This window comes from Nomascus leucogenys, chromosome 18, assembly GCF_006542625.1.
Source record: "Nomascus leucogenys isolate Asia chromosome 18, Asia_NLE_v1, whole genome shotgun sequence".
Taxonomy (NCBI): Eukaryota; Metazoa; Chordata; class Mammalia; order Primates; family Hylobatidae; genus Nomascus; species Nomascus leucogenys.
This window is the reverse complement of record NC_044398.1, coordinates 8,270,788-8,297,121: the sequence shown is the minus strand read 5'-3', so window position 1 is coordinate 8,297,121 and position 26,334 is coordinate 8,270,788. Positions and strand designations below refer to the sequence as shown.

The 26,334-nt window shown below is 37.9% G+C and overlaps 2 protein-coding genes across 3 annotated transcripts in view; one reads left to right on the top strand and one right to left on the bottom strand.

The window, feature by feature from the left end:
• On the bottom strand, nucleotides 1–21,446 carry CISD1 (CDGSH iron sulfur domain 1). Its single transcript, XM_003258256.4, has 3 exons — nucleotides 21,198–21,446; nucleotides 13,631–13,836; nucleotides 1–3,425 (listed from the first exon to the last, which is right to left on the bottom strand). The coding sequence occupies exons 1-3, from the start codon at nucleotides 21,226–21,228 to the stop codon at nucleotides 3,336–3,338; spliced, it is 327 nt and encodes a 108-aa protein (XP_003258304.1). The 5' UTR covers nucleotides 21,229–21,446; the 3' UTR covers nucleotides 1–3,335.
• A 1,073-nt stretch (nucleotides 21,447–22,519) lies between these two features.
• Nucleotides 22,520–26,334, top strand: part of IPMK (inositol polyphosphate multikinase) — an 82,392-nt gene continuing 78,577 nt past the window's right edge. For both annotated transcript variants that reach the window (XM_004093040.3, XM_030798008.1), the window contains exon 1: nucleotides 22,520–23,066. In XM_004093040.3, the coding sequence (XP_004093088.2) occupies nucleotides 22,877–23,066 (190 nt within the window). In that variant the 5' untranslated portion in view covers nucleotides 22,520–22,876. The remainder of the gene's footprint in view (nucleotides 23,067–26,334) is intronic.

The window sequence follows — 26,334 nt, the reverse complement described above, 5'->3', positions numbered from 1 at the left end:
TATTAAAGAGAACATCTATTTTACACAATATCTAGCTGACAACATTCTAAGCTCAGCATTTTTCTGTTCCATGCTTGGGGTTGAACTGTCTTTTTTGTTGTTCAGGGATATAGGAGCTAACACCATAGCAACACTTCTAATTTATAATCTTTTATTTCTTCATTGATTTACCGATTAAACAATTTTTCCCCTTTAGGGTGACTCCTGGCAATTTTGGTTAACACATTAACAATAGATCTCCCTGTTGTGTATTTCATTTAATCATTTAAAGTTATGGGTTGGGCACACATTAGGATGTATTGGCTTTACCCTTAGTTTGGATCCATGATGGTAAACTGAATGGAAGTAAGGATTTTTTTTTTTTTTTTACAGTAACGTTCCATGAGGCCTCAACACATTGTGCTAATGAAAAATTCCATATAACACAAGCTAAATCTCAAAATAAAACTGTTACTTTAATACCTTAATAAGTCTCAGAACTTTAGATAAGATGTTGGCTTAGTGGTTCCCAGACTTTTAAATTCCATGGAGCAGTGAAAAAAAAAAGTAGGGATCAACATTGGGCTGCCACCTTACTATTTTGCCAAGCTACTACCATAAACGTTCCATAAAAGACACTTAAATACCATAAGAGCTGAAATAATCATAATAAAAAATCAAATTTGAGCTTTCTATCAGCAATATTTATATTTTTCCTTTGAGGAGAGCTGAATATTTACTCTTGGCCTAGAATCTGGGAACAATTGCCTAAAATGCCATTTAGTCCATTCACTTCACAATTTAAAAGGCTGAGACGTGAGTGGCTTTGCCTGAGGTCAGCTAGTATTAAAATCAAGGAGAAAAAGCACAGCTTCTGACAACTAGAATTACACACCCTCACAGATACCCAAGCACAAAATACTGTATGTTGCTAATCAGAAGCTATAGTCAATGCCTATCTTAAGGCAAAACCAAATCAAAAACCTCCCTAACTAATGTAAAATCAAAAAATCTCACCTACTTTGTAGGAGAAATAGTAGGTACACATGGTTGTAGCTGTTTTTGTCAAGAAAGCAGATCATAAATTACCATAATTATATAACCTATGCCATAAATAGTGTGAGCTTCTAATTCTCTAAAATGTTTCTCTGTCTCAATTATATGGTCTACAGATGCCTAATAAATGTCTGTTGCATGAACAGATGAACAAGATTTTTCACATTAGAAACTTCTCAACCTAGTACAAACTCTTCAGAAATAACTAGAATATAAATGAAACAGAGAAAAAAAAGATGAAAGCCCCACTTGTCTTGCCTCAACGAAATGAAAAGCACTTAGAAGCATTAAGGTGCTTAGCTAGAACAGTAATTGCACACAATGATTTTTGTGTAAAAAAATCTCATATTAACCTAACCACACTCACTTTGGTTTTTAGGTCAAATAACCTGAAAAGGGTTTTAATCATAAATGAATGCTAGTTCAAAAGCATGTAAACATTTTAACATGACCTTGAAAATACATTTACCTAATTATTTTGGCCTTTCAAAATGCTCAAGATCTATATTTCACAGTAAGGTGGTCATTTATAATTTTGCCATACGTATACACACACTCATATAATCCTATAGTTTTGAGAACTGGTACCAGGTTCCCCCTGACATTACAAAAATACATGACTAACAATGTAATTTCAAATTCAAGATAAAGAATAGTCTGCTAAGTTAGAAGGATGTCCCTTTATCAGAAACATTGGGAGTTGATGCATTTATTTTTCTTTAAAACAGTTCATCTTTAAAAGCATGATTGCTCTGTTTTGCTGACATGCATACTTATCTTAAAAAGAAGGAGGTGGGCAAAGAAAAAGTTTACCCTAAGAATCTAATAGAATCAGTTTGTAGGATTTTAGATTTTATGATGAATATGTGACTTAAAGACATGTCCAAGTTAGTTACATGGGCTTCTTAAAACCACTGTACAATTTTGTTACCAACTTTTATCTACAGTAATACACAAAACTATATATTTAAAAATAGCCATGATCATATATTATACAGGAATGTTGCTGTCAGGTTTGATTGCTGACAAGGTAAATGGATTTTAGCAAGTAGAAACTTGTGATTGACTACTACTGAGAATTCACGTATACTAAAATAAATGATGAAGATATTTACCTGCTTTATCAATTTCAATTGTTTGCCCAATTTTCTATAAATTTTGCCATGATTTTCCTTCTAACCTATGAAATTCAAAGACCTAATCTATCTTTAAATATATTTATGAACTATTTGTCTTAATTCTTTTATTGCTAATTATTTTCAGTTTTTATATTTCCTTTTTTCTGAATCACAATGAATGCAATGTTTCTGCTCGGAGTCTTTGAAGAATATTACATAAACAAACATTTGTCTTCAAATTTTTGCTTTTAAGAAAAAGATCATACAATTTAAAAGCCATGTGCTTGATTAGCTAGAGTGGGAAAAAAAAAAATCTTCCCACGCCTTTGATTTAATCTTGTGACTACTATTTCTGTCAGGATATGTGGCTTAGTGATCAAAAGACTTGACATTATGTGTTCCGATTCCTTCCAAGTCCTCAGTTCAAATGCTTACCATTCCTTGGGCCAGAATTCTGGAACATTAGATTTTAAGACATTCTTCATAACTAATTTAAATCTATCACCTTTAACTAAATTTTCACTATTGGCTCCTTTAATGGATCCATCTTCATTAAATATCTATGAAGATAAATACGAAGAAGTTACCACCCCTTTATTATTGACCTGACTTATGAAATTAAGCAGAATAACATTCATCAATCATTTTGATTGAAAACTGTGAAAAACGGAAGCCATATTTTCTCAGTGTCATTACCAATGTCAAGAAAATCAAGGCCACAACAGGTCTTTCCTAGATTGTATTAAGAAATTAATGTAACTGAATCACATCCTATTTAGTTTCTAGGTCAATACGAAAAGATGATAATTTTTCTTTGAAACTTACAAGTACAATCTGCAAATACATAATTTTGAGAATAATTTAATATGTTGACTTCAAGATACAACTATATTCTATATAAGATACAACTCTGTATGTCAGTATTTTAAAGAAACGGATCCTTAACAAGACCAAAATAACCCACAGGCCATGGGGTTGGTTTTTCCTTTTTTTTTTTTTGGTTTAAACAAATGTGCACCACGATGTTTCAACAAGACAAATGCCATGAATGTGAAAGCTGCAGTTTGCAATATACCACATTTAGAATCCAGCGAAGGTGAATTAGACAGAGGTGGTAGTCATTCCAATTAAACAATCAGGTAACTTCACGACAAGCTGATTTGCAGCATCAAAAGTGTCCATTTAAGTTTCTTTTTTCTTGATGATCAGAGGGCCCACATTGTCTCCAGTCTCTTCGTTATGTTTTGTGTGAGCCCCATCACAGAATGGGAACTAGGAAGAGAAAGAATGAATGTGAAACATCGAATCTCAAAATCAGTATTATGCTCAGCAGAGTGGAAGGTGATGCTTAATTCATACAACATAACATAAAGATTTTCTTGGCTATCTTATATAGGCTTTCTTAAACAGCATATGTAAACTACATATGCTACTTAGTAAGACGAAGAAATTGACTTGTGCATAATACACACATCATTTATTGAATTTCAGTGTGATTTTGATGAGTGTTGAAGGCCTTTTTTATGTTTATATATTAGTTACATTCCTTTCTAGTGAACACGTCTATTGCCTATTTACTTCTAAGAGTTTAAGTTCATTTATTTAAAATCAATTTGCGGCCAGGCGCCATGGCTCATGCCTGTAATCTCAACACTTTGGGAGGTTGAGGTGGGTGGATCATTTGAGGTCAAGAGTTCAAGACCAGCCTGGCCAACATGGTGAAACCCTGTCTCTACTAAAAATACAAAAATTAGCCGGGCATGTTGGCGAGTGCCCGTCATCGCAGCTACTCAGGAGGCTGAGGCTTGAACCTGGGAGGTGGAAGTTGCAGTGAGCCAAGACTGCGCCACTGCACTCCAGCCTTGGTCTCAAAAAACATAAAAATAAAAAATAAAAATAAAAATCAATTTGCATATTATTCCTTTGCTATTTTTGCAGCAATCTTTCCCAAATCTTTTCATTTTGCTTATTTTCTCCCCTTTCATACAAATATGCCAATATCTCCCTTTTTAACATCATTCATGGAGAGAGCTTTCTTCTAGAGATGTGACAAATATAAATTTCCATTCATTTTCATGAATTCACATTTTAGATAATAACTGATGTTTTGGTGTCCAGTTGGAGGCAAAGGGACAAAACTAAATTTCTAACACAGTGTTTTGCAGAGTGTGGTCCAAAGAAGCTGAATCCTGCAAGACACTCTGATTTGGTTTCATTCTGTGTTAAAAAACATATCATATAGCCCATTTGAATCACAGCACACATTATTTTAATTTTGCTATAAAAAACACAATTTTATCCTAGAGTTTCTCAAGGTGACTGGACTATGGACACTTTAAATTTTGATTTCTATTATCATAGTTTTCTGTAGAGCACACTTTGCAAATGCTGTTCTAAGACCCTGTTGCTTCAGCATTACTGGAGGCTATTGCTTCCCACATTATTACCTTTATTCGTAATTTTATCAAAATAAATTCTACATGTAAAATCACCTATTTATAGGTTCTATGTTATGTTGATCGGCCTACTACGCTGGGATATTTGTATTTTAAACATTTCAGTGTTTTGTAGGGCTAGTTTTCCTTCATTATTCTTTGTTACCTTTTGTTTTTGAGACGGAGTCTCGCTCTGTCGCCCAGGCTGGAATGCAGTGGCGCGATCTCGGCTCACTGCAAGCTCCGCCTCCTGGGTTCAGGCCATTCTCCCGCCTCAGCCTCCCGAGTAGCTGGGACTACAGGTGCCCGCAACCGCACCCGGCTAATTTTTTGTATTTTTAGTAGAGACAGGGTTTCACCGTTATTAGCCAGGATGGTCTCGATCTCCTGACCTTGTGATCCGCCCGGCTCGGCCTCCCAAAGTGCTGGGATTACAGGCATGAGCCACAGCACCCGGCCTGTTAACTTTATTAAACTTTATCACTTTATTCCTCCAGATAAGCTTGAGAATGTTTTTTTCGCCAAGTTTTAATTTCTTTTGTAGTTTTCATGCTCAGATCTCATGTACATTCTGGTAAGATTATTTCTGTCATATTTTTAATCACTATTATAATTGTTATTTTCACATCTGAACATTCTTGCTATATAAAATCATTTTTAACAAGTATATCCTTCTCTATTATAAAATGAAAAAAGAATTTAATAATATTTCACTTAACTCTTCAGGATTTTACACTTAGAAGGTATAATTATCAGTAATTTTTTGTTTCTCTATATTTGTATCTTTTATTTCTATTTCATGTCAAATGACAAGAGCTAGCATCTTTGCATTAATCTTGGTGTTCTGAATGTATCTACACTCTAGAATCTAGAGTTCCACTGTTTAGTCTAAGGTACGCTGTTGCTTTGAAGAAGCCTATTTAGAAGAGTAAAGTACGAGGAGTCTTAGCCTTATGAGTAACAAGTACCTCATTACGTGCAGTGAAGGGAGCATAACAGATCAGTGAAACTCGACAATGATGGTATTTAATCTTAAACTTTGATATCCAAAAGTCTACTTGATGTTAAAGTAATCAAATTTTAATCTATCTGTAAATAATTGCAAGAGGCACTAAATTAGCTAAAAATTACAGAAAAACTCAAGGTATTGGCATATCTTATACTTCCAGATATAAATTCTATCCTGTCATAGAGGGCAGTGTAAACGTAATATATGTAAAGTTTATATTATTTATTATTTCTTTTTTTGAGGTCAATAAGATGTGGTACACAGTATATTCATATTAGAAACAAGCCTTGATGCAAAAACATAAAGTCAAGCTTTCAGTTTTTTCTTGGCATGGATGAGGAAAGAGGCTATAAAAATTAAACTAAAATGTATCCCACAGCAAAGTACAGCATTTCAAAGTGACATATGTTTAATAAACAAACACATATGATTTTACAGTGAGTATAAAAGTTTACATTGTAAAGACTCTATTTTTATAAATAGCACACACAAAACACTTCACTAAATTAAATCCATGCAGGCTACATTTCTGAAAAAATGAAGTATTTCTAAATAACTTACTGAAATGGCATGTTTAACTTTTATTTCTTTTTTAATCTTATGTTGAAAATATTAGAAACTAACATTTTCTCAAATTATTTTCCTCCATATACAGAATAGGAGAGAAATCTATAGAAAAATATACAAAGAAAATCTTACAAAATATTAAGAAAGTCATATATCAAAAGTGAGAATACATTTTTTTCTCATCACCCAATTCTGCCTAAAAACTGAAATTAGCCTGTTTCTTCATATTCTTAAAAGCAAACAAATAAACAAATAAACATTTCTTTAAAAAGCAATGAGTAGTTTATCCTGGTTATTTGTTAATAAACTTTCATGCAATTAAAGTGTATAAAGCTTTTATGCCTTTATAATGCAAACCAGGTGTTAAAAATAATTTTGTTCAGAAACATATTTTTTAATGGTATTTTTTATATCACTTAACCCTAGGAATTACTGCCTTACGTGTCTTGCTTTATTTCTGCCCTATGCAGGAGAAAGATAGTATGTGGTGGATATAGTTTTGTTTTTTTTTTAAGAGATTAAATTAGATTGCACAGTGGTGCAATCGCAGCTCACTAAAGCCTCCATCTCCCAGGCTCAAGGGATCCTTCCATCTCAGCCTCCTGAGTAGCTAGGACTACAGGTGCATGCCATCACACTCAACTAATTTCTACATTTTTTTGTGGAGACAAGGTTTCACTACATTGGCCGTTACATTCCTAAAGTGTTGGAATTACAGGCCTAAGCCACTGTGCTGGCATTACATACTTTCAAATACAATGTAGGAAGTACAGTAATTTTTACATTAAATAATGTACAAAAATATGAGGATTTTATTAACTCTTTTTCATTAAAAATTTTGAAATCTGTTAAATTGTTTTAAATTATGAAAAAAACACAAAGAATATTAAATTCAGTTCATGTAGTATTGATAATTTATTCTAAGATGTCAGTGTTTGTTTATTAACAAATCCTGGAAAAAGTCTGTAAACCAAATTTCCTTTATGTCCAGAAAACATCATTTGTTTGTTAACCCAATTTGAACACTACAAATCCCAAATATCTTTAAAAGTGGGGAAGAAAGGGTTAGAAGAAGTTGGAATAAAGCTTTAGTAAAAAAACACTGGAGATCCTTGCTCTCCACCTGGAAAGTTAGCAATGCTATACGGATCTTCAAAAAAACAGAAGATTTCTTTTTAATGGCCCCACATCTCAAGTTATGCCTCTGTTTTAATAAATGCTCCTCTTTGACTTATCTCTTCCACCTGAAACAATTTTCTTTTAAAGACTATCTTCCTTCTCTGAACTTCGTACTTTGTATTAGAGTTTTGATTTTCTGTCCCAAGGAAGTTGCCTGGCACCATTTTGGCTCATTACCATAAACTGTCCAGAAAAATATGCTTGTTTTGGTTGAGAACGAAAACGAAGTAATGAGATTTTTGAGACTAACCTAGAGATTATGACATTTTATACCATTCTTATGTACCTACTTCAATAAACCTGAGACAGTATCTATAATATGAAAATGTACAAAGAGAAATTAAGATTTTTATAAGACTGTCTTTATGTGGATTGGCCAAGGAATGTCACCAATATTCAGAATATCGTTTTTATGAAGAAAGACTCAGTAAAACCCACTTCTAAGCCATTAACAGGATGGAGGATTTCTCTTTTTCCCCCAACACCCCCCTCCCCCCAAAAAAAAACCCAGGATCAAGCCTACTACCATGATAAAACAAAAGTATCACAACTCAAATCTTACACTGTAAATGAAAGAAAATGAGTCTAAATATGTCCAGTTGCATTTCATTTCAATTTCAGTTGAGCTCCTGATGTTAACTGGTAAGACTTTCCTCTCTTTCTTCTTCGTCTGTATTCTTTTGCTGTCCTTGCTTGAACTGCCTCCTAGGTGGCCATCATACAACTCAGCAAATGATGTAACCAACCTGAAGTTGCAGGGAGAGGAACCTAGCAGTACTACATCCCATACCCTTCCCTCTTACATCAGAGTCCTTTCATCTTCTTGTTTCGAAAGCAAGACTATCTCTTCCTTTTTAAGGCTGAGTTTCACGTCTGTGCTCTTACCCTCATTTCCTTCCACCCTTTGTCAAGATACCACTGACTCAAATAGTATCTTTCCCTGTAGCCACTTTAATCATTTCCTCTATACTGGCTCCTTTCATTCTCACTTCAAATATGGATAGCCCTTTTGTGAAATACAGTTGGCCCCATCTGTATCTGTGGGTTCCACATCCACGGATGCAACCAACTGCTGATAGAAAATACTCGCTAAAATAATTGTATGGCTACTGAGCATGTACACTTTTTTCCTTGTCATTATTCTCTAAACAATACAGCATAACAACTATTTACATAGCATTCACACTGTATTAGTAGGTATTATTTGTAATCGAGAGATGATGTAATAATTTAAAGTTTACAGGATTATGTGCATAGCTTATAGGCAAATACTGTCATTTTAAATCAGGGGCTTGAGCATTCTCAGATTTTGGTATCCATGGGAGGTCCTGGAACCAATCCATGGACACCGAGGGAAGCCTGTATTATAAAATAAACCAATTTCTGGGCCGGACACAGTGGCTGACACCTGCAATCCCAGCACTCTGGGAGGCCAAGGTGGGTGGATCACTTGAGGTCAGGAGTTCAAGGCCAGCCTGGCCAACATGGTGAAACCCTGTCTCTAGTAAGAATACAAAAATTAGCCGGGCATGGTTGTGCATGCCTGTAATCACGGCTACTCAGGAGGTTGAAACACGAGAATTGCTTGAACCCAGAAGGTGGAGGTTGCAGTGAGCTGAGATCACGCCACTGTACTCCAGCCTGGGTGACAGAGTGAGACTCTGTCTCAAGAAAAAGAAAAAAAAAAGCCAAGCTAATTTCTGAAACATGAGATGACATACCAATGCTGGCAAGAGAAGCACTGGACAAGAGGGAGGGATATGTTTTTAAAAAATGTAATTTCTGCACATTACTAAGAAATCTGATTCATTAGGGTTGGGAAACCTGCTCACAATGTTACAGACACACAACAGGCTACTAGTGACTGCACCTTAAGAATGAATTAGAATTGAAGTTTGTATCGCATATAACATTTTTTCCATTGGTAAAATGATGTTTAAATTTTGTTATAAATGCAACTGGTTTGTATGAGGGAAAAATTACTGACTATAAACTCAATGTAGCCACTTAATCAAAGGTATTAATTAGTCTTTGTGAACTGGCATGTAAGTGTGTGACTTGGCACCTGTGTGATAACCTTAGAACCACAGGAATGTGGGGAGTTTCCAAAAGTGTAACAACATCTGTTAACTTGGGTAATATTCAAAGCAAACTGTTAATTGATTAATGCAGGAATAAGTGCCCAAGATGCAATGAAAATTCAGAACTGACAAATTCAAGACACAAAGAGGATCACTAAATGGCATAAAAGATAAGCCAGACGGGAAAAAAAAAGGCATGAAAACTGGAAATAAAATGACTGGTCTCATTCCCTCTCTTAGTCCTCTCTCAGTCCACCTACAGGAAATGGCAGTCCCTGGTCTAACCATCTGGAAACTCTAAATTGAAAAATGAAAGAATAATCCAGGAATGTTTTGAATTAAAAAGTCTAATAAACATTTACACCACTAGTTTATGTCCATTGGTGATTCTTCCTGAAATATTTGAGATCTTAGTTCATGAAAGCCCATATTTAGTTTATTGGATTCTTTGCCCTCTGGGAAAACCCACTCAAAGCAAACACCCTTTACTTGATCTCAAAGCCAAGCTGTAGTGTTCACTCAAGCCATTATCTTACTTTTCTTTCCATTCATTGTTGCATCTACGGAAAATATGACAGACTTCTGTCATTTCTTTATTAGTTAATTCGCACTTTAACTCACTTGGACATAGCTTCTAATTACTCCATTGAAATGACACCAAAATGGCAATTGCTTAATCTAATAGTCTTGTCTATTCATGTAGTTGTCTTTGCACAGGCCAATGTTTAGTACCAAATCTTTGAAACTTTTCCCTCTTCTACTTGGAAGCTGTGATATTTTTAGTTTTATTCTAACCGCTCTGGCCCATTCCATCTCCTTAAATGGCTCTTGTCCCCTTTCCAAAATGCAGAAAATTCTCCAAGATTTCATATTTAGACCTTGATTTTTATCCATATCAAAGATCAGTTGCATTCCTACACTTGACTCATCAGTTTTGCTGATCTCTATCTCCAACCCCGATGTCTCACATTTCACGTTGTCTGCTGTGCATTTCCATTCAACTATCACCTCAAATTCGCTCTCTGAAACAGAACTCCTTATTGCTGTCCTGGAAAATTAGCCTTTCACCTTGAATCTCTTATTTCTGTTAATGGCATAACCCTCTTCTAATCCTACATGCTTAGAACCTTCAATGAGCTTTAGTTTTTCTTCCCTAGTCTTCCACACAGAAGTCAGTGCATTTGGCTGATCCTTTCCCTGAAATGTTTTATGTCTCTGCTCATTTGTCCCCATTTCCATAGCTAGCACCCCGGTAAAAGTATCATAACTCTATGTTTGAAACCCCTGTCAAGGAGCTCCCCATGTCTGGAGTCACAAACTCCTCACACTGGTCCTCAAGACTCTCCTCAATTTAGATTTATTCCTGGCGGAAGGGCAGTACAAGAACCAGACTAGATTCTTTATCCATTTCACCTTTGTTCACAAGTCCTTTCTTGGAGATTTTGAGAGTCTCCAATATATGCAGTTTATTCAAATGCTACCAATTTTTCTCAGAGCAATTTATAACTCCCAAGTATATGACTATGCTTTCCCAGAAGATGTGGTGTTTTTTTAATTAAGAAAAAAAAACAAACAAACAAAAAACAGAGACTGGGTCTCACCATGTTGCCCAAACTGGTCCTGAACTCCTGGCCTCAAGTGATCCTCCTGCCTTGGCCTCTCAAAGTATTAGCATTACAGGTGTGAGCCACTGCACCCAGCCTCATGGTGTAATTTCTTCCTTTTAGCTTCCATTTATTTAGACCACTTACACTACATGTACTATATACATGTGACATTTGCTGTTTTACTCTTAAATGTTTCTCATGCATGCATATATAGTAGATAGTAAATGAACTATTGAAGATCACTAAGGAACTATAAAACTCCAACTTAGAAATTCCACAATTTCTAGATGTATTACTTTATTATTTTCTAGTAACCCCACTAGTACTTATCAACAATTTCAAATTCCAAATGAATAGTGCTCTTCATAATTTGTTGTAATGAGCCTATTAATTTTTGGTTTATATTCAATATATTCATCAAGGAGTTTTTGAACAAAATGGCATAACCTAAGTACTTTATGACTGGATTTATTGGGAGAAAGGAGTGAAATATGCTTTCTAGTATGAGTTGAGTAATCCTTATCTGAAATACTTGGTCAAAAAAAATGAAAAGAAAATGCTTGGGACCAGAAAAGTTTTGGATTTCAGATTTTTTCAACTTTCGAAATGTTTGCATATACATAATGAGGTTATCTTGGGGATGGGATCCAAGCCTAAACACAAAATTTACTTATGTTTTATATATACCTTATACACGTAGCCTGAAAGTAATTTTATACAATATTTTACATAGTTTTGTGAATGAAACAAAGTTTGTATACAATGAACCATCAGAAAGCAAAGGTTTCACCATCTCAGTCACACATGTGGACAATCTGTGGTTATCTTGCATCACCATCATTCCCGACTATGAATTTATATGCTACTGATAAGCAATCATTTTCTTGCATGTATTCACATGTCAGTACTTAACAGTAAAAAACATAACATACCATTAATTCAGTTAAAAAAAAAGTGCTCTGGGAAATTAAGCAGCATAATAGCACCACCAGAATACCTACATCAGCAGCTGGGGGGGCCTTTTTTTCCCTTTGGGTCACTGACTTAACTGTGTCCTGTGCATCTGTGTTTTGACTTCAACTAGTGAACTGTCACATGAGGTCAGGTGTGGAATTTTCCACTTGTGGTGTCATGTCAGTGTTCAAAATATTTCAAATTTTTGAGCATTTCAGATTTCAAATTTTTGGATTAGAGATGCTCAACCTGTACCTAGTACATGGCTTCTTCCATATTTGTGACAAGTTATTTGCGAAAATGACCCTCTACTATGGGAAGAGATCCCCAACATAATGTGCTTTCAAAAACAGATACATCATTTTTATTGAGTTTTTTGAGGGCCCTTTAACATTATTTTTTTCATTGTATTTTATTTTATTTTATTTTATTTTTTGAGACAGGGTCTCATTCTGTCGCTGGAATGCAGTGTGGTGCAATCACAGCTAACTGCAGCCTCAACCTCCTGGGCTCAAGTGATCTTCCTGCTTCAGCTTCCTGAATAGCTGGGACTACACGTGCATGCCACCATGCCTGGCTATTTTTTTTTTTTTTTCAACAGATGGTCTCACTATGTTGCCCAGGCTGCTCTTGAACTAATGGGCTCAAGTGATCTGCCTCAACCACCTAAAGTGCTGGGATTACAGGTGTGAGACACCACGCCCTGCTGAAATCCATTTTATTTGAATGTTAAGAGTGGTAGTACAGTGTTTATACCATATTTCTCACAACATACCAGAAATCCTGAAGTCATTTGGTGTACAAATCCTTTTGAGATGCTCGAGACAGTATTTTATCAACTGTGGATCACTAGCTGCCATCATGTCTAAAGCCTGCAGATTTCATAGACGACACCCCAAAAGGGACTTGATAAAACACAATTCTCACATAAGAAAACAAGATTTTAGGATCCCATATTGTTAGATATTTAACCAGAGGAGTTGCAGCTGAAAGAAGGTATAGGACATTTACCAGATAAGTTTTTACGGGTAATTTTAAAGAAGTTTCTTTTTAAATTTCTAACACTTGTCTTAGCATCTGGTGCTTGAAAGCTCAAAAAAAAATTTTTACTTCTTTTGCTTCTCTTTGTGATTAGGCTGTACACTTCACTTCCTGGGACAGTGGAAGCTAAGAAATCCTAAGAGAAAATTAAAGGGATTTTCCTCTTTTCTTTGGCCAAGAATATGGTTAAATCTGCCTGAACTCGATGAGGGTACAACATGATTCTACTGCATATTGGTTAGATATTTTAGAAAATATATTCCTTTAAGAGCATATGGAAGACAAAGAAGAATAGGATTCATTAAAAAAAAAAAAAAAAGAAAGAAAAAGCGATATTATAACAGGTCACACGTGGTGGCTCATACCTGTAATCCCAGCTACTCAGTGACTGAGGCCCAAGAATCACTTGAACCAGGAGGTGGAGGTTGCAGTGAGCTGAGATCACACCACTATACTCCAGCCTGGATGACAGAGCAAGACTCTGTCTCAACAACAACAAAAAAGGGATATCATAACAATATCTGGTGATACAAGTCTGACAGAATAATTTAAAAAGAAATATAACATTGAAAATGGTACTGTATGAAGGAATTGCTTTCCTCACCTTTTTGGACCTCCAACAACGGCAGTACACAGCTTTATCTCCCAAATCCTCCATGTCAAAAGCATGTACTATCTTGGGGTTGTCTTTCTGGATGTGAAGGTTTATCATCGCTTTATTTCGATGATCTTTAACATAAAATCTTTTGTAAGCTAGGTAACCAATTGCAGCTGTCCCAGCAGCAATGGTAACTGCTGCGATCCATTCAACTAGAGCAGGGAAGGAAAACAAATAATTATCAAAACCAAAATATACACCAATAATATCACACGAATGTCAGAAAATCAAGTTTTTGAGTATTAAGCATCCTAATAGTCCAAGGTTTTTAATGTTAACAAAATGACCAGAAAACACTGGTATAATAGTCCTTTGTTATGACTTTCCCTGGCCCTTATTGAAGCAATTGTGTATTTTCTACTGAGTGATGACAGCTACATTAAGAAGACGAAACTTAAAATTATTATTTTAGAGCTGAAGTAAAAAAAAACCAAAGCTCAATAATCATTTAAAAAGTGTTTATGAGTAGATTTTAAATAACATGTGAACTTGCAGGTAACTACAGCTTAAAAAAAAAAAGTCCTGAAACATAAAAATTCAGATTACAAATAACATTTTGTTATGTTAACAAAATGATTCCTTTGAGTTTATTTAAATAGTAAGATCCCTTAGTGATTTTTAAATTATTTAATTTACCAAAACTCAATTGCAACTACTGCAGAAAGCTGTAAGAGAAATGACACCCAAAGAAACAGACAAACAAAACAAAACCACCCTTAATGTTAAACATTCAAAGGAATATATGTAGCAGGATTCCAGGTTTCAAAGTCATTCTTCATTCAAAAGTCCTTTTTTAAAATTTCAAAGTGTTTTCTCATTAAAATACAAATCAGAATGTACTAACGTCATATTTTGTAGAAAACATGACTAATATAAGTATAGTTATATTCTCATTTAATAAATTCTAAATTTATTTTAATTTCCTATAAAATTTATTTTAAATTTAATGGCATTATTCTGCTTTCTAGTAATAAAAAAACTGTTTGACTAACAAGCCATCTAGTTATTCTTTTCAAACAGCTTTTCAAGTCTTTAGAAACCCAAGGGCTTAACAACTACCCCAGCTCCAGGCAATGTTGGAGAGAAGAAAGTTCTGCATAATCTGGTTAGCCTCAGCCTCAGAGGAGAGTTGTCTATTCCCAGCATGGAGTGGGCTGCAGGAAGAAGTTGAACAGGGGTCAGGATAAACACACTGGACTCCTTCCCAGCACTTCCTGAGTCAGATCTTCAGTGTTTGAAATAAGTTCCCAGACTATCAAATAAAACCCTAGAGAGATAAGTACAAAAAAACACATTCCAAGGCCAAATAAAAACACATAATGAATAATTAGTTGTATAGTTTACTTGCACTATTGAGTCAAAATTTCTTATTTCACCATACCTAATAGTACCTTACATAAAACTGGAGCTTAATCTTCTAAAACTGTAATAGAAAGGATCATTCTCAGTCTCTTGCATCTTGGTCTCCTTTTCTAGTTTATTTAACAATTTAGACTTTATCTAACTTATTCCTGCATTTGCTCATCTCGTAAGAGAGCATAATTTCTGCCTCTTCTGGTTTATCCTCACTTTCTAATTAACGTGTTCCTTGGATTTTATTTTCAACCACGGTAGTATTTTTCTTAACAAATTAATTTATACTGTTTTCCTTCCCATAACATTATCATTCTTTCTTGCGATAATTCCCTAATAAACATTAACGTTTCGTCTTTCCCAGGTCCTGCATGACTGAGAAGACAAGTTAATATATCATCTGACAGCTTCAAACCTTTGGCCTCATCAGAAGACGTTTTTTAAGTAGGTACACATTATGTGTAGATTTATTTCGAATTGTAGTGCTGCTTCATGGTATTACCCTGTGGTTATTCCAAGCAGGTCTACAACTTTGCCATGACTTCTAGCTAGATTCATGATCTTCCTTTCTAATGTTATTTACCATGGAACTTTCTTGAGAAAACTTTTCCTATGCCAGGAGCTGTAGCAATCCACTTCTTAGCTAATGGAAAGCCACTCTGAATAGCTAATGTACCTATCACAAAATGGGCTGAAACGCTGCTTTGCATAGTATATGCACCATAACATTTGCTGAACATCATCTTTAGTACAAACTTAAAGGGGGGCAATATCCCAAAAGACTAAAATAATGCAACTTCCTTAATGCTGTCTATTTTAGTTACACTTTACTTTTTAGGTGAATTATAAAGTACTTCATAACATATTTGTTTGATGGCACCTGCATATTGCAAAAAGTCCTGAGATCCAAAGAACTACAATTGGTTAGTATTAATTTGTTTCGTGACCTAAAGAGAATACTATAGGAATTTCTACATGAAACTCATCATGATAGGTGAAAATAATCTCTCCTAGTCATTAAAACATTCTTCTTGCATTATTTTTTCTCATATAATTTGCCAATTGCACCCACAGGTCACTTTTTTTTTTAAGCTTTACCTCCCTTGGATTTTGTGATGGTGGGAGAGAGGACAGAATAACTGACGTGGAAAAGGGGTAACACCAAAGGCATCATTGAAAGAAATGGAAATTGACTACAGATACCCAAGACTAGCTGCCCCATGGGGAATCAAAACACACACTTTGTGCTCTACCCCCTAACCCCTAGCAAGTGACACTTATGACCCTATGCCAATGTCACAGTACCATGTGTTCGAGGAAAATAGCTTTGTATTTGCTCTAAGGTCTTGAGAAAACAATTTCCATTTCTTTTTTGTTTTTTCCCTTCCCAAATTCTAATTCTCTAATCTCATTAGGGACAAATGCAATAGTTCCCAGAAGTAAAAAAAAAAGAAAAAAAAAAGTTGCTATTTTATCACTTCATGAGTGTAGCCTGAATCATCAGTCTTTTCTGGCAAAAAGCTGTGGATGCCACTGGCAACTCTAAGGGAAAAGGAAATTATACAGAGATAGACAAAAATGATGACAGGTCCAAAAGTCAACAATTAGGATAAAGAAAGAACTGAAGACCTGAGAAATTGAACAAATAAAAATAGCAACATCCAATAATACTTGATAACCGGGTATATGCCTATTAAGAATTGTCACAATCTCAGAAGCAACAAGGAACTTTACTGAGACCCAAGTAGCTGGGATTATAGGTGCCGCCACCAAGCCTGTCTAATTTTTGTATTTTTAGTAGAGACGGGGTTTCACCATGTTGGCCAGGCTGGTCTTGAACTCCTGACCTCAGGTGATCCGCCTGCCTTGGCCTCCCAAAGTGCTGGGATTACAGGCATGAGCCACCATGCCTGGCCCTCACTTTTCCATAGACATTTCTCAAGGACAGTTAATTCCTGTAGTTAGGTCAAACCCCACCCTACCAGACCTCGTGTAACCATGCTTTATATCTACACAAATATCATTAAAGATCACAAATGTAGAGAAAGGTAACATTTCTAATAATTTCTAAATAATCCTCCCATTTGCTTATTCTTCCATTGGAGTACTATTGTATAATCTTTGGTTTCCTCTTTAAAATTATTGAGAGAGAGAGAAAACGTGGACTTGTTCCCAAACTGAACAGCCTTGTATATAACCCAATCTTTGGCTTTTTTTTTTTTTTTTACCGTGAGCATTATTTTGCTTTAACTTAGAAATCTCTCACAGCTTCTTTTACCTTAGCCCCTTTTCTGCTCTAAACTGCCCTCTCCAGCCCACCATCAACTGCCATAGAATCATGTTTCTCCTCTTCTATCAGGAGAGGGGGAGGGGAACTGTGCTTAAACCCTTCCCTCCATTAGATCTCCCATAGGCTGGCAGGCTGTGCCTGGTAATTTTTTTTTTCTCAAGGCCTGGCATATAAGTGGTATTCAATAATGTTGGTTGAGTCAAAATAAATAATGGATGACTAATTTAAATTTGCAATTCCTACGTGCAATTTTTCTATCCTTACACTGCATTGCTCTTATACTAAATGACTTATCTTTACCTTCTTCTTAACCTGCTGTATCAGAGTGTGGAATTTGCTGCCTGATACATATATTAAAAACAAACAAACAAAAAACTTCAGGCATATATAAGAAGCTATGTTTTAAAAAAACTTTATTATGGACCATTTCAGACACACACAGGGAATACTATAATAAACCCCATTTACCCTCAACTAGCTCTAACAACCATCAATTTGGCCAATCTACAGCTCCAAGCACCCCCCTTATTTTTCTTTCTTTCTTTTTTTTGAGACAGAGTCTCGCATTGTTGCCCAGGCTGGAGTGCAGTGGTGCAATCTCAGCTCACCGCAACCTCTGCCTCCTGGGTTCAAGCAATTCTCGTGCCTCAGCCTCCCGAGTAGCTGGGACTACAGGTGCATGCCACCATGCCTGGCTAATTTTTTGTATTTTTAGTAGAGACGGGGGTTTCACCACGTTGTCCAGGCTGGTCTCAAACTCCTGACCTCATGATCAGCCTGCCTCGGCCTCCCAAAGTGCTGAGATTACAGGCGTGAGCCACTGCGCCCAGCCCTCTTATTTTTCATTTATCGTTTATAACTTATAGGAGCTATCCCCTTTATTTTCAGTATGATCCATACATTCCTTTTCAGACAAAAACAAACCCTTAAATAGTGACTTTAAATGACTTGGTGAATTTAGTGAACCAAAATAATATTTTCCTATGTTGAGGTTAAATGAATTAGAAAATTAGTTTCAATAAAATACACAAGAATATAAAAGAGAATAAGAATTTATGAAATGTAATTTTGGTTACAAGCATTGTAATGATCAGGGTTTGGGATAGATAATGAAGTATAAGATGAACAGACAAATCCCTATTTTGCAACCTGAGGGTAAAGTAAAAAAAAAAAAGATTTCAGGGGAAGGCAGGTTAAGGAAGGCCTTTTAAAATTATCTGGTTTAGTTGGCTTTTTTTTTTTTTAAAGATGAGGGTGAATTATGAGTGACTTTAGGCTGAAGAAAATCTTTATGAGGTGCTAAATATTTACAAACAACAGGCATCACTGAGGCAAAGATTTAAGCAGAAGAAAACGGCATCTGGAGGACATGGAGAGAGAACAGCCTAAGAGTTAACATTTTCCTTGTAAATAGAAGGGAAAGGGTTAAGGGTGAGAGTGATCAATGAGTGCTAGAGTTATCAAGGAGCAGGATGATGTTCAGAAAGGTCATCTATTTGGATATAAGGAGGAATCATAAGAGACCGGACGAGTAGGCAGTGAAGGCCACTTAGTACTAGAAAATATAATAAACTAATGGTCTTATCGACTATACTGGTATCAAGAGCTATCTCAATGATCAGTATCTTAAGAGTATTTCAGTTCCAATCATTCATTCTCATTGCCTCTGCCTGATTCCGGTCCTGGCCTGGTTCCCGTTAAATTTTATTTATAAACTACCTTTTATTTTTCTTCTGATGATGAACAAGAGTTATGCATACATGTACACACTTTATATTTAACATATATTTGTATAGTGCTTACCATTGTCACATATCATTCTAAACACTTTATAATTACAAATTATAAATTTGTAATTGAGAAGAGACATATCTTTCCCCCAATTAAAAGATCTAAATTGATTTTCAATCTGTAGGAATAAATTTGGTTTAAAGTTTGAGAGGAGAACCAATCTTCTGTGTGATCTAAACACTAAAAGTTAAAGCCCCTCGACATTCTCTGTCCCTACCTTGCCTACCTACTACTATATTGAGGAGGAAAGTGTTGGTAGAAGAGATTTACAAAGGCTTTGGGCCTCTCCCTACAGTCCTCATGACAACTTTCATGCTTTTTGGTGAAATAAAAAAGTAGTCATGGCAGGGTGTGGTGTCTCACATAGGTAATCCCAGCACTTTGGGAAGCCAGGGGACCAAGGAGAAAGGATGGTTTGGGCTCAGAAGTTCAAGGTTGCAGTGAGCTATGATCACAACACTGTACTCCAGCTTGGGCCACTGAGTGAGACTGTCTCAAAAAATAGATAGTAATCACTCCTCATAACAAAGTTGAATACTTCCAGTTGAAGCCAATAACCTGCTTCAGTGATTTCCTATTCCTTAGGCAATGGAAAATGATTGGGAAAGTTGCCTTTGAATTCCCCTATGGTTAGACTTGAAAAACAAAAGAAAACAAAAAAATGTCTTGTTTAAAAAAGAAATCTTGCAGACTAGCCTGCAGATAGTGGTAAGTCCTAGGGGGTTCACCTGTTTCACGTTTCAATAATATGCAACCCAAATAGAGTTTAGTGTTCATGTACACAAAATGATCCCACATTTTAAACACACATTGTGGAATCTTTTGGTCCACCTCAAACATGTGCAGTCTTCCTGTAAAATTAAAAATATCAGCGGCACAAGTCACATGAACATCTCATTTCACAAGTCTTAATCCCAAGAGAATATAGTTTTTTAAAAAACAAAAACAAAAATCACACCCTATTTTAAATGCACCAAGTTGCCTCTGTTAAAAAAAGTCTCAAGATGAGTATCCTTTAACATAATTTTTGCAAATAATAATCTCTATATCATTAGTAACTTCGAAAAGTCATGGAATATCACCCTTAGCCAGGTAAATTTTGTCAACAGAAGTGGAACTCTCCAATTTTTGGAAACTACCTATTAAAAAATTAGGGCTCAAGTTAGCAGGGACTTCATATTACCTGGGACTACAGATGCTCAATATTTACCGAACGTATTTTCAATTCACCTCTGGACAATCTCTTTGCTTTTACTCAAAACCTTGCGAAGTGGCGTTTTATAGAGGGTCAACGATCACACATACCGTGTGTCTGGTACACAGTATTATATTAACAATTATAACATCACCAAGAATGGTTATAAAGTGAAACTCCACACTAAATGACTGCTTATAAAGTCTCTTAATTTTATTATAATGGGACTTTCTGCGAAATACTGTTTCCAAACGCTAGGTACTAGCACAGGGGAAAGAAGACTCAGAAAGCTGAAGGTTCAACGAACGCGGTCTTCAATCCTTTATCCTGGACTACTATCACCGAGTGTCAGATGCCAGAGGAATAATAAAAAACCGGGAAAACTGAAAACCTCGGATTGCGCTTCATCCCTTGAAAAAAAAATCTGCAAAACTAAGATGTGATTAGTCATGCAATGCTTCAGGATTGCAGGAAATCGACGTTGTGGCCCGACGCTGACTGAAACATGAGAAGGGCAAACAGGTTTGCTGTTGTTTTCTCCCACCTTTCCTTCTTTTCCAGGCTCCGTGACTTAAGGACATGAAAGCGTCTTAGGGGAGAACAAGAAAAGCTAGCGGCGCGGTCATTAGGTGTTACGGTTTGGCTAGTTGGGATAAACGTGGACTCTAGTCCGGCATGGCCCCAAACCATCAATCCATCCCTGACCTCGCCCCCTTTCGCTATCGGGCCCAGGGCCCGCAGCCGGGCCGAGCGCTTGCCCTTCTGCATCTCAAGGTTACAGGACCGGCGGGCGCGTAGAGCAGCGGTGAAACAACCCGGCCGAACTGCGGGCGCGGCAACCGCTAAGCCTCACCAGCCTCACCCGCTCCCAGGCCCCACTTCACCTCGTACACTGGAACTGGAAGTCAGACTCATGGCGCCGTCGCTTGCAAGGCGTGTGCACTAGGATACCGAGCACAAACGGGTTCACGCCACCGGCGAGAGTAAAGGTGCCAGCGGCGTACTAAGGGCACCGACTCCGCGCTGCTACCGCGCAGGCGCCGCGGCGGGTCGTAAGCACGTGTGTGAGCTCGACCCTGGTAGGTGCTGAGCATGCGTGGAGCTGTCCTGGTCCTTAAGGAAGTCTGGACTCCGGATTTTGACAGCCACGGGAGCGGGGAGGAGGAAGAGCCTTAGGTAGCAACAGAGTTTGCGCAACGCCGAGGGGCGGGGCCCTGAAGCGGAGGGGCAGGGCCCTGGGATTAGGGAATCCAGGCCAGATTTTACGTCTCTTCCAGGTGTGTGGGCTTCTGGGGGCAGAAACAGGTGTTAACAGGACACTTACTTTAATCGGATACCTAAGATTTGACCCTTTTTTCTTGCTCGGAGCTTATGACGATTTACCTTCAAGGCCAGGTCCAGCTTTTATGTAACATGCCAGTGGCGGACATACAGGAATCAATGACCGAGTCCCATTCCAGTACCTCGCGTAGCTACGGGTGTCCATCCCTTTCTGCTTTTGATGTAATTATCTACTCAGGACCTTGGAACCTGCACTATCTTAAAGGTCGAGTGGGAGAGAGAAAAAACTTGCTCCTTTCTTTGAAAAACATGTTCACTTAAACAAATTAGAATTTTTCTCTGTCTTCTACTGTCTGAAATTCGTGTCGGCTCCAATTTTATTTTATTTTTACGTTTTATTTTTTGGTAAGAGCGGTTTAGAGACAGCAATCTGGGGAGGGGGGCTGAGATTAACTCGAAGGGTATTTTGAAGGCGCATCTCTAATAAGCTGCCTGCTTTTACTTCTGTTGTTTTTGTGCGGGGTGGAAGTTGGAGGGAGTTGAGTGCAGTTAGGGGTGGCTTTTAGAGCCACCCTTGGCAATGCTAGTGCCTTCCAATTCTAATGCCGGACTGCTCCGCACACTTAGAAGTCCCTGGCTTCTCTGAGCTGACGCGCTGAGAAGCGTGTTGAATGAATGAAGCCACAGCAGCACGCGTGACTTCGAAATGCCCGCGGGGTGGGGGTGAGAAGGAAGAGGGGTGCGCTCGCCCCATCCCTGTCGCCGTCGCCAGGTCCCGGCAGCGCCGCGTACCCGCCCCGCTGACTGCGGGGGCGGGGGGGGTCCCGTCGGACGGCCTCTGGGCATGCTCAGTAGCGGCGGCAGCGGCGGTGCTGGCGGCGCTGACGCGCGCGCGCGGCAGCTGAGGGGACTGGAGGACGGCGGGAGGGGGCGGGGGCGCAGGAGGTGGGGCCGCCGTCGCCGTCAGGGCCCCAGGGAGCGCGGGGCGCCGCTGCTGCTGCTCTTCTGTTCGGTTCTGTCTACTGAGTAGCGCCGGGGTCGGCGGCTGCGGCGGCAGAGGAGCAGGAGCCGGGAGCCGCGTTCCGCCGAGAGTCGGGCAGAGGAGCGCCCGCGCCCCCGCGGCGTCATGGGCCCCCTCCCCGGGCCTCAGAGGGCACCAGCCGCGGGAACCCCCGGGCCTCCTCGCGCCCGAGCCTGAGCGACCCCCGGGTTCTCCGGCGCCCCCTCCCTCGCCCTATTTTTTTTCCTGCTCTCGCCGCCGCTACCGCTTCTGCTCTCCGTTATGGCAACAGAGCCACCATCCCCCCTCCGGGTCGAGGCGCCGGGTCCCCCAGAAATGCGGACCCCACCGGCGATCGAGTCCACCCCTGAGGGCACCCCGCAGCCGGCGGGCGGCAGACTCCGCTTCCTCAACGGCTGCGTGCCACTCTCGCATCAGGTGGCCGGGCACATGTACGGGAAGGACAAAGTGGGTAAGTGGGGGTGGCACGGGGCTCGCCGCTCCCCTTCCGCCTCTGCGAGCCCCTTGCCAGCCGAGGCAGCCTGGCGCTCCCGGGCCTGCCTGGACGCCCCCTTGGTGTGCACGCCAAATCCCCGGCCTCTTCCGCTGTCCCCCGAAGCCTCGCCGCTCGAGCAGAAGGGGCTCGGAAAGTGGGACAATTCCTAGGGTGTGGGTCGTCAGGCTTGCAGCACGGGTGGCAGGGAGAGGCGTGCCTGGTCTCACCCACCCCCCAGGGAGGTTGGGTGTTGATTGGAGACGGCGTTGTTAGTGAAAATAAGGAACTTCATTTTTACTGGACGGGGAAGTAAATTCTCCCCTGAGCACAAGGTCTGTTTATTATAGGCGAATAGCTATTGCAAAAGAAAAGGAATGAAATACAGATGATGCTAATCTAGTACTTCTCTGCTGGGTGCAGCTGCATAGCTAGAGGGGAAGAAAAACACTGGGCTTTTTGGGGGGGGAGGTGAGAAGGGAAGAAAGCTTGTCCGTGATTTTTCCCTGTCCCTTGAGGAGGTTTTTCTGGTGTCTCCTTGATTTCTCTGGGAGGCGTGGTTCCAGTAGTGCAGAAACTCGGATTCCTAGTAGGAAATTCACACGCGTATTGTACCAGAATGATACACAAAATGTTCAGCTATTCTTGTTCATTTTATAAGGCTGTATCATGGCCACTGTAATACATTTTCTGAGTTCACAAGTTTAAAGCCTATCTCAGTTTAGGAACTCTAATTCATCTAGTTTACTCGTAGTGGTTCTCTGGGCCATGATTACTGGGGTAATCTGATGGATGAGTATGTGAGTATTGTGGATCTGTGACCCGGAGGAGCCACTAGAGACAATTTAGTTTATGCTGGTAAAACGATTCGGGTTTAGGCTGCTAATACTGACATTTTTAGACGAGGTGACTAAGGCCACCCCTGGTTAAGAATGACGTGCCTGAAGTCACGTTACATATGTTAAGAATTGTGAAACCAAGAGTTCTTCCTTGGAGTACTGTTTTTTTTTTTCACCATGTATTGTGTTTGCTGAAACAACTCAAGGCTTTTAGAAAATGGATAAGTGTTACTTTGAGTATATGCTATTTCTCAAAACTACATTTTCCACTACTTTTATTTTTACCTACTTTGTTTAATTGTTTGTGTGCCTTTCTCCCCACTAAATTGTGAATTCCTAGATGTTAGAGAGGGAATCTGTATTCTCATAGCCTTGTGCACGGACTGGGAATCAGTAACACTCAGGAAATGCTGAATGGTGAAAATTGACAGTTTTTAGTATACCGAGGTAAAGAAACAACGTCCTCAAGGTGCTCAGCATAGTCATTTCCTCCTGTGTGCCAGTGTCTTGTAATGAGAATTCGAAAATACTCATGGGGTTTCTGTTAATAGAGGAATGCCTATTGATTTATATTAATACATTGTGATTTTAATATTCCTAATAATATTCTAGATGCCTGAAAAAGTAAATGTTTCCCTAAAGGTCCCTAGAGATTGACTTATATGCAAAGGAGAATAGATTTTAAAAATCTCAACATAAAAACAATCTAAATAATTGTCACTTAAGAGGGTAACCGCTGCTTATTACAGTATGTAACAGTGATCCCATTCAGAGAGTAATTGCAAATAGTGGCTGAAAAGTTAATTTGTCACCCAAATTGCCTAATTAAAAGATAGATTCTAGAGGTAGTAGTCCTTAATTTTATTATTGCATTCAATGTAAAATAAACTTTTTTTGCAATTTCATAAGGGTCTTTTGAGTAGGGACAGTCTTTGTGTCACCATAGTAGAATGGCTTGAACATACTGTGCTAGCAACCTAATAAATATTTGTTGAATTTAATTCTCAGATAGTTACACAATCCTGCATGTATTGTTAAGTAAAAGGATACTTGACTGCTATATTCCCTATTTGTCAAATGGATAAGATGGTCACTAATTCAAAGTTCAACAGTTTTATTATGTTTCTCCACTGTCATAAGTCATGTACGGTTTAAAGTACATCATTTAGATCATGCTTTGGTCTGTCAATTGAAATAATTCTCAGGATAAGCTTTGTTAAGGACATTATGTTGCTATTTGTTTTGTTTTTAAATTTGTGTTACTATCATTAAGTGACCAGAAATGTTCCATTTAGGATTATTTTACCTATTTCCAAAAAGGAGTTATTGGCTTTGTTAGTTTAAAAATTAAACTCATGGAACTTGATAGAACAAAGGTGCTTGAGCAGGAAAATAGATCTTGTTATATATGCTAAGTAACAAGCATATATTAGTAGTTCAGACATCAGTTACATATTATGTTCTTCACTGAAACCATATTTCATCAAAATACATTTAAATCTTAGTTCTAAGAATACGAAGTATTTTGTTTTTTAAATTGTAAAAATTGTATAGTACACGGATCTTTTAGGAAAAAAATTCAGTTTAAGTAGTGCCATTCCCCCTACTCATTCTCCCAGGGGCAATCACTGGTAACTACTTCCTGTCTATCCTTTCAGGCCTTTGTTTCTGGGCACATACATAAACATATTAGCACAGTTCTGTTTTTTTATACAAATAAATCTATCAGCAACTTTTCTCATTCATTCTGTATTATATCATGTATTATACCTATATTATTGCACTCACGATATATTTTATTCTTTCTAAAAATTGTGTTCTACAATGTGGATGTATCACAATTTATTTAACTATTTCTCTAATCGTAGATTTTTAGACTTTTCACCATTTGTTTGCTGTGATAAGTAATGTACTTATTAAACATTCCTGTATATAATAGCATACCTTGCACATTGTGTACCTATCTCTGTAGGAAGTTTTCGCAAAAAAAAGATCAATATAAATTCCCAAAACTCACCAAAGTTAGCATAAAATATTTTTCTGCATAAAATTCTTTTAATATGTATCATTAATTTCTTTAAAAAGTCCTTGAAGTTTTAAACAAATGATGGAAATCTGATATTTATTTCTTGATCCGATGTAGGATGTAGAAATGGGGTAGTCTATAGGGAAAACAAGGATTTAAACTGATAATTGTTGTGGGGGAGAAAGACCTACAATTATCTTGGCTTAGTAGTCTCTTTTTATTAGATATCCTCTGAAACTAATTAACCTAAAATAATTTCAAGCCTACAGAAAAGTTGCAAGAACAATAGAAATTAACATTTTGCAAAATTTGTTTTATTATCTCTCAATGCAAATAATTTTTTTTAACTATTTGCAAGTTTGCATACATTATGCCACTTTAC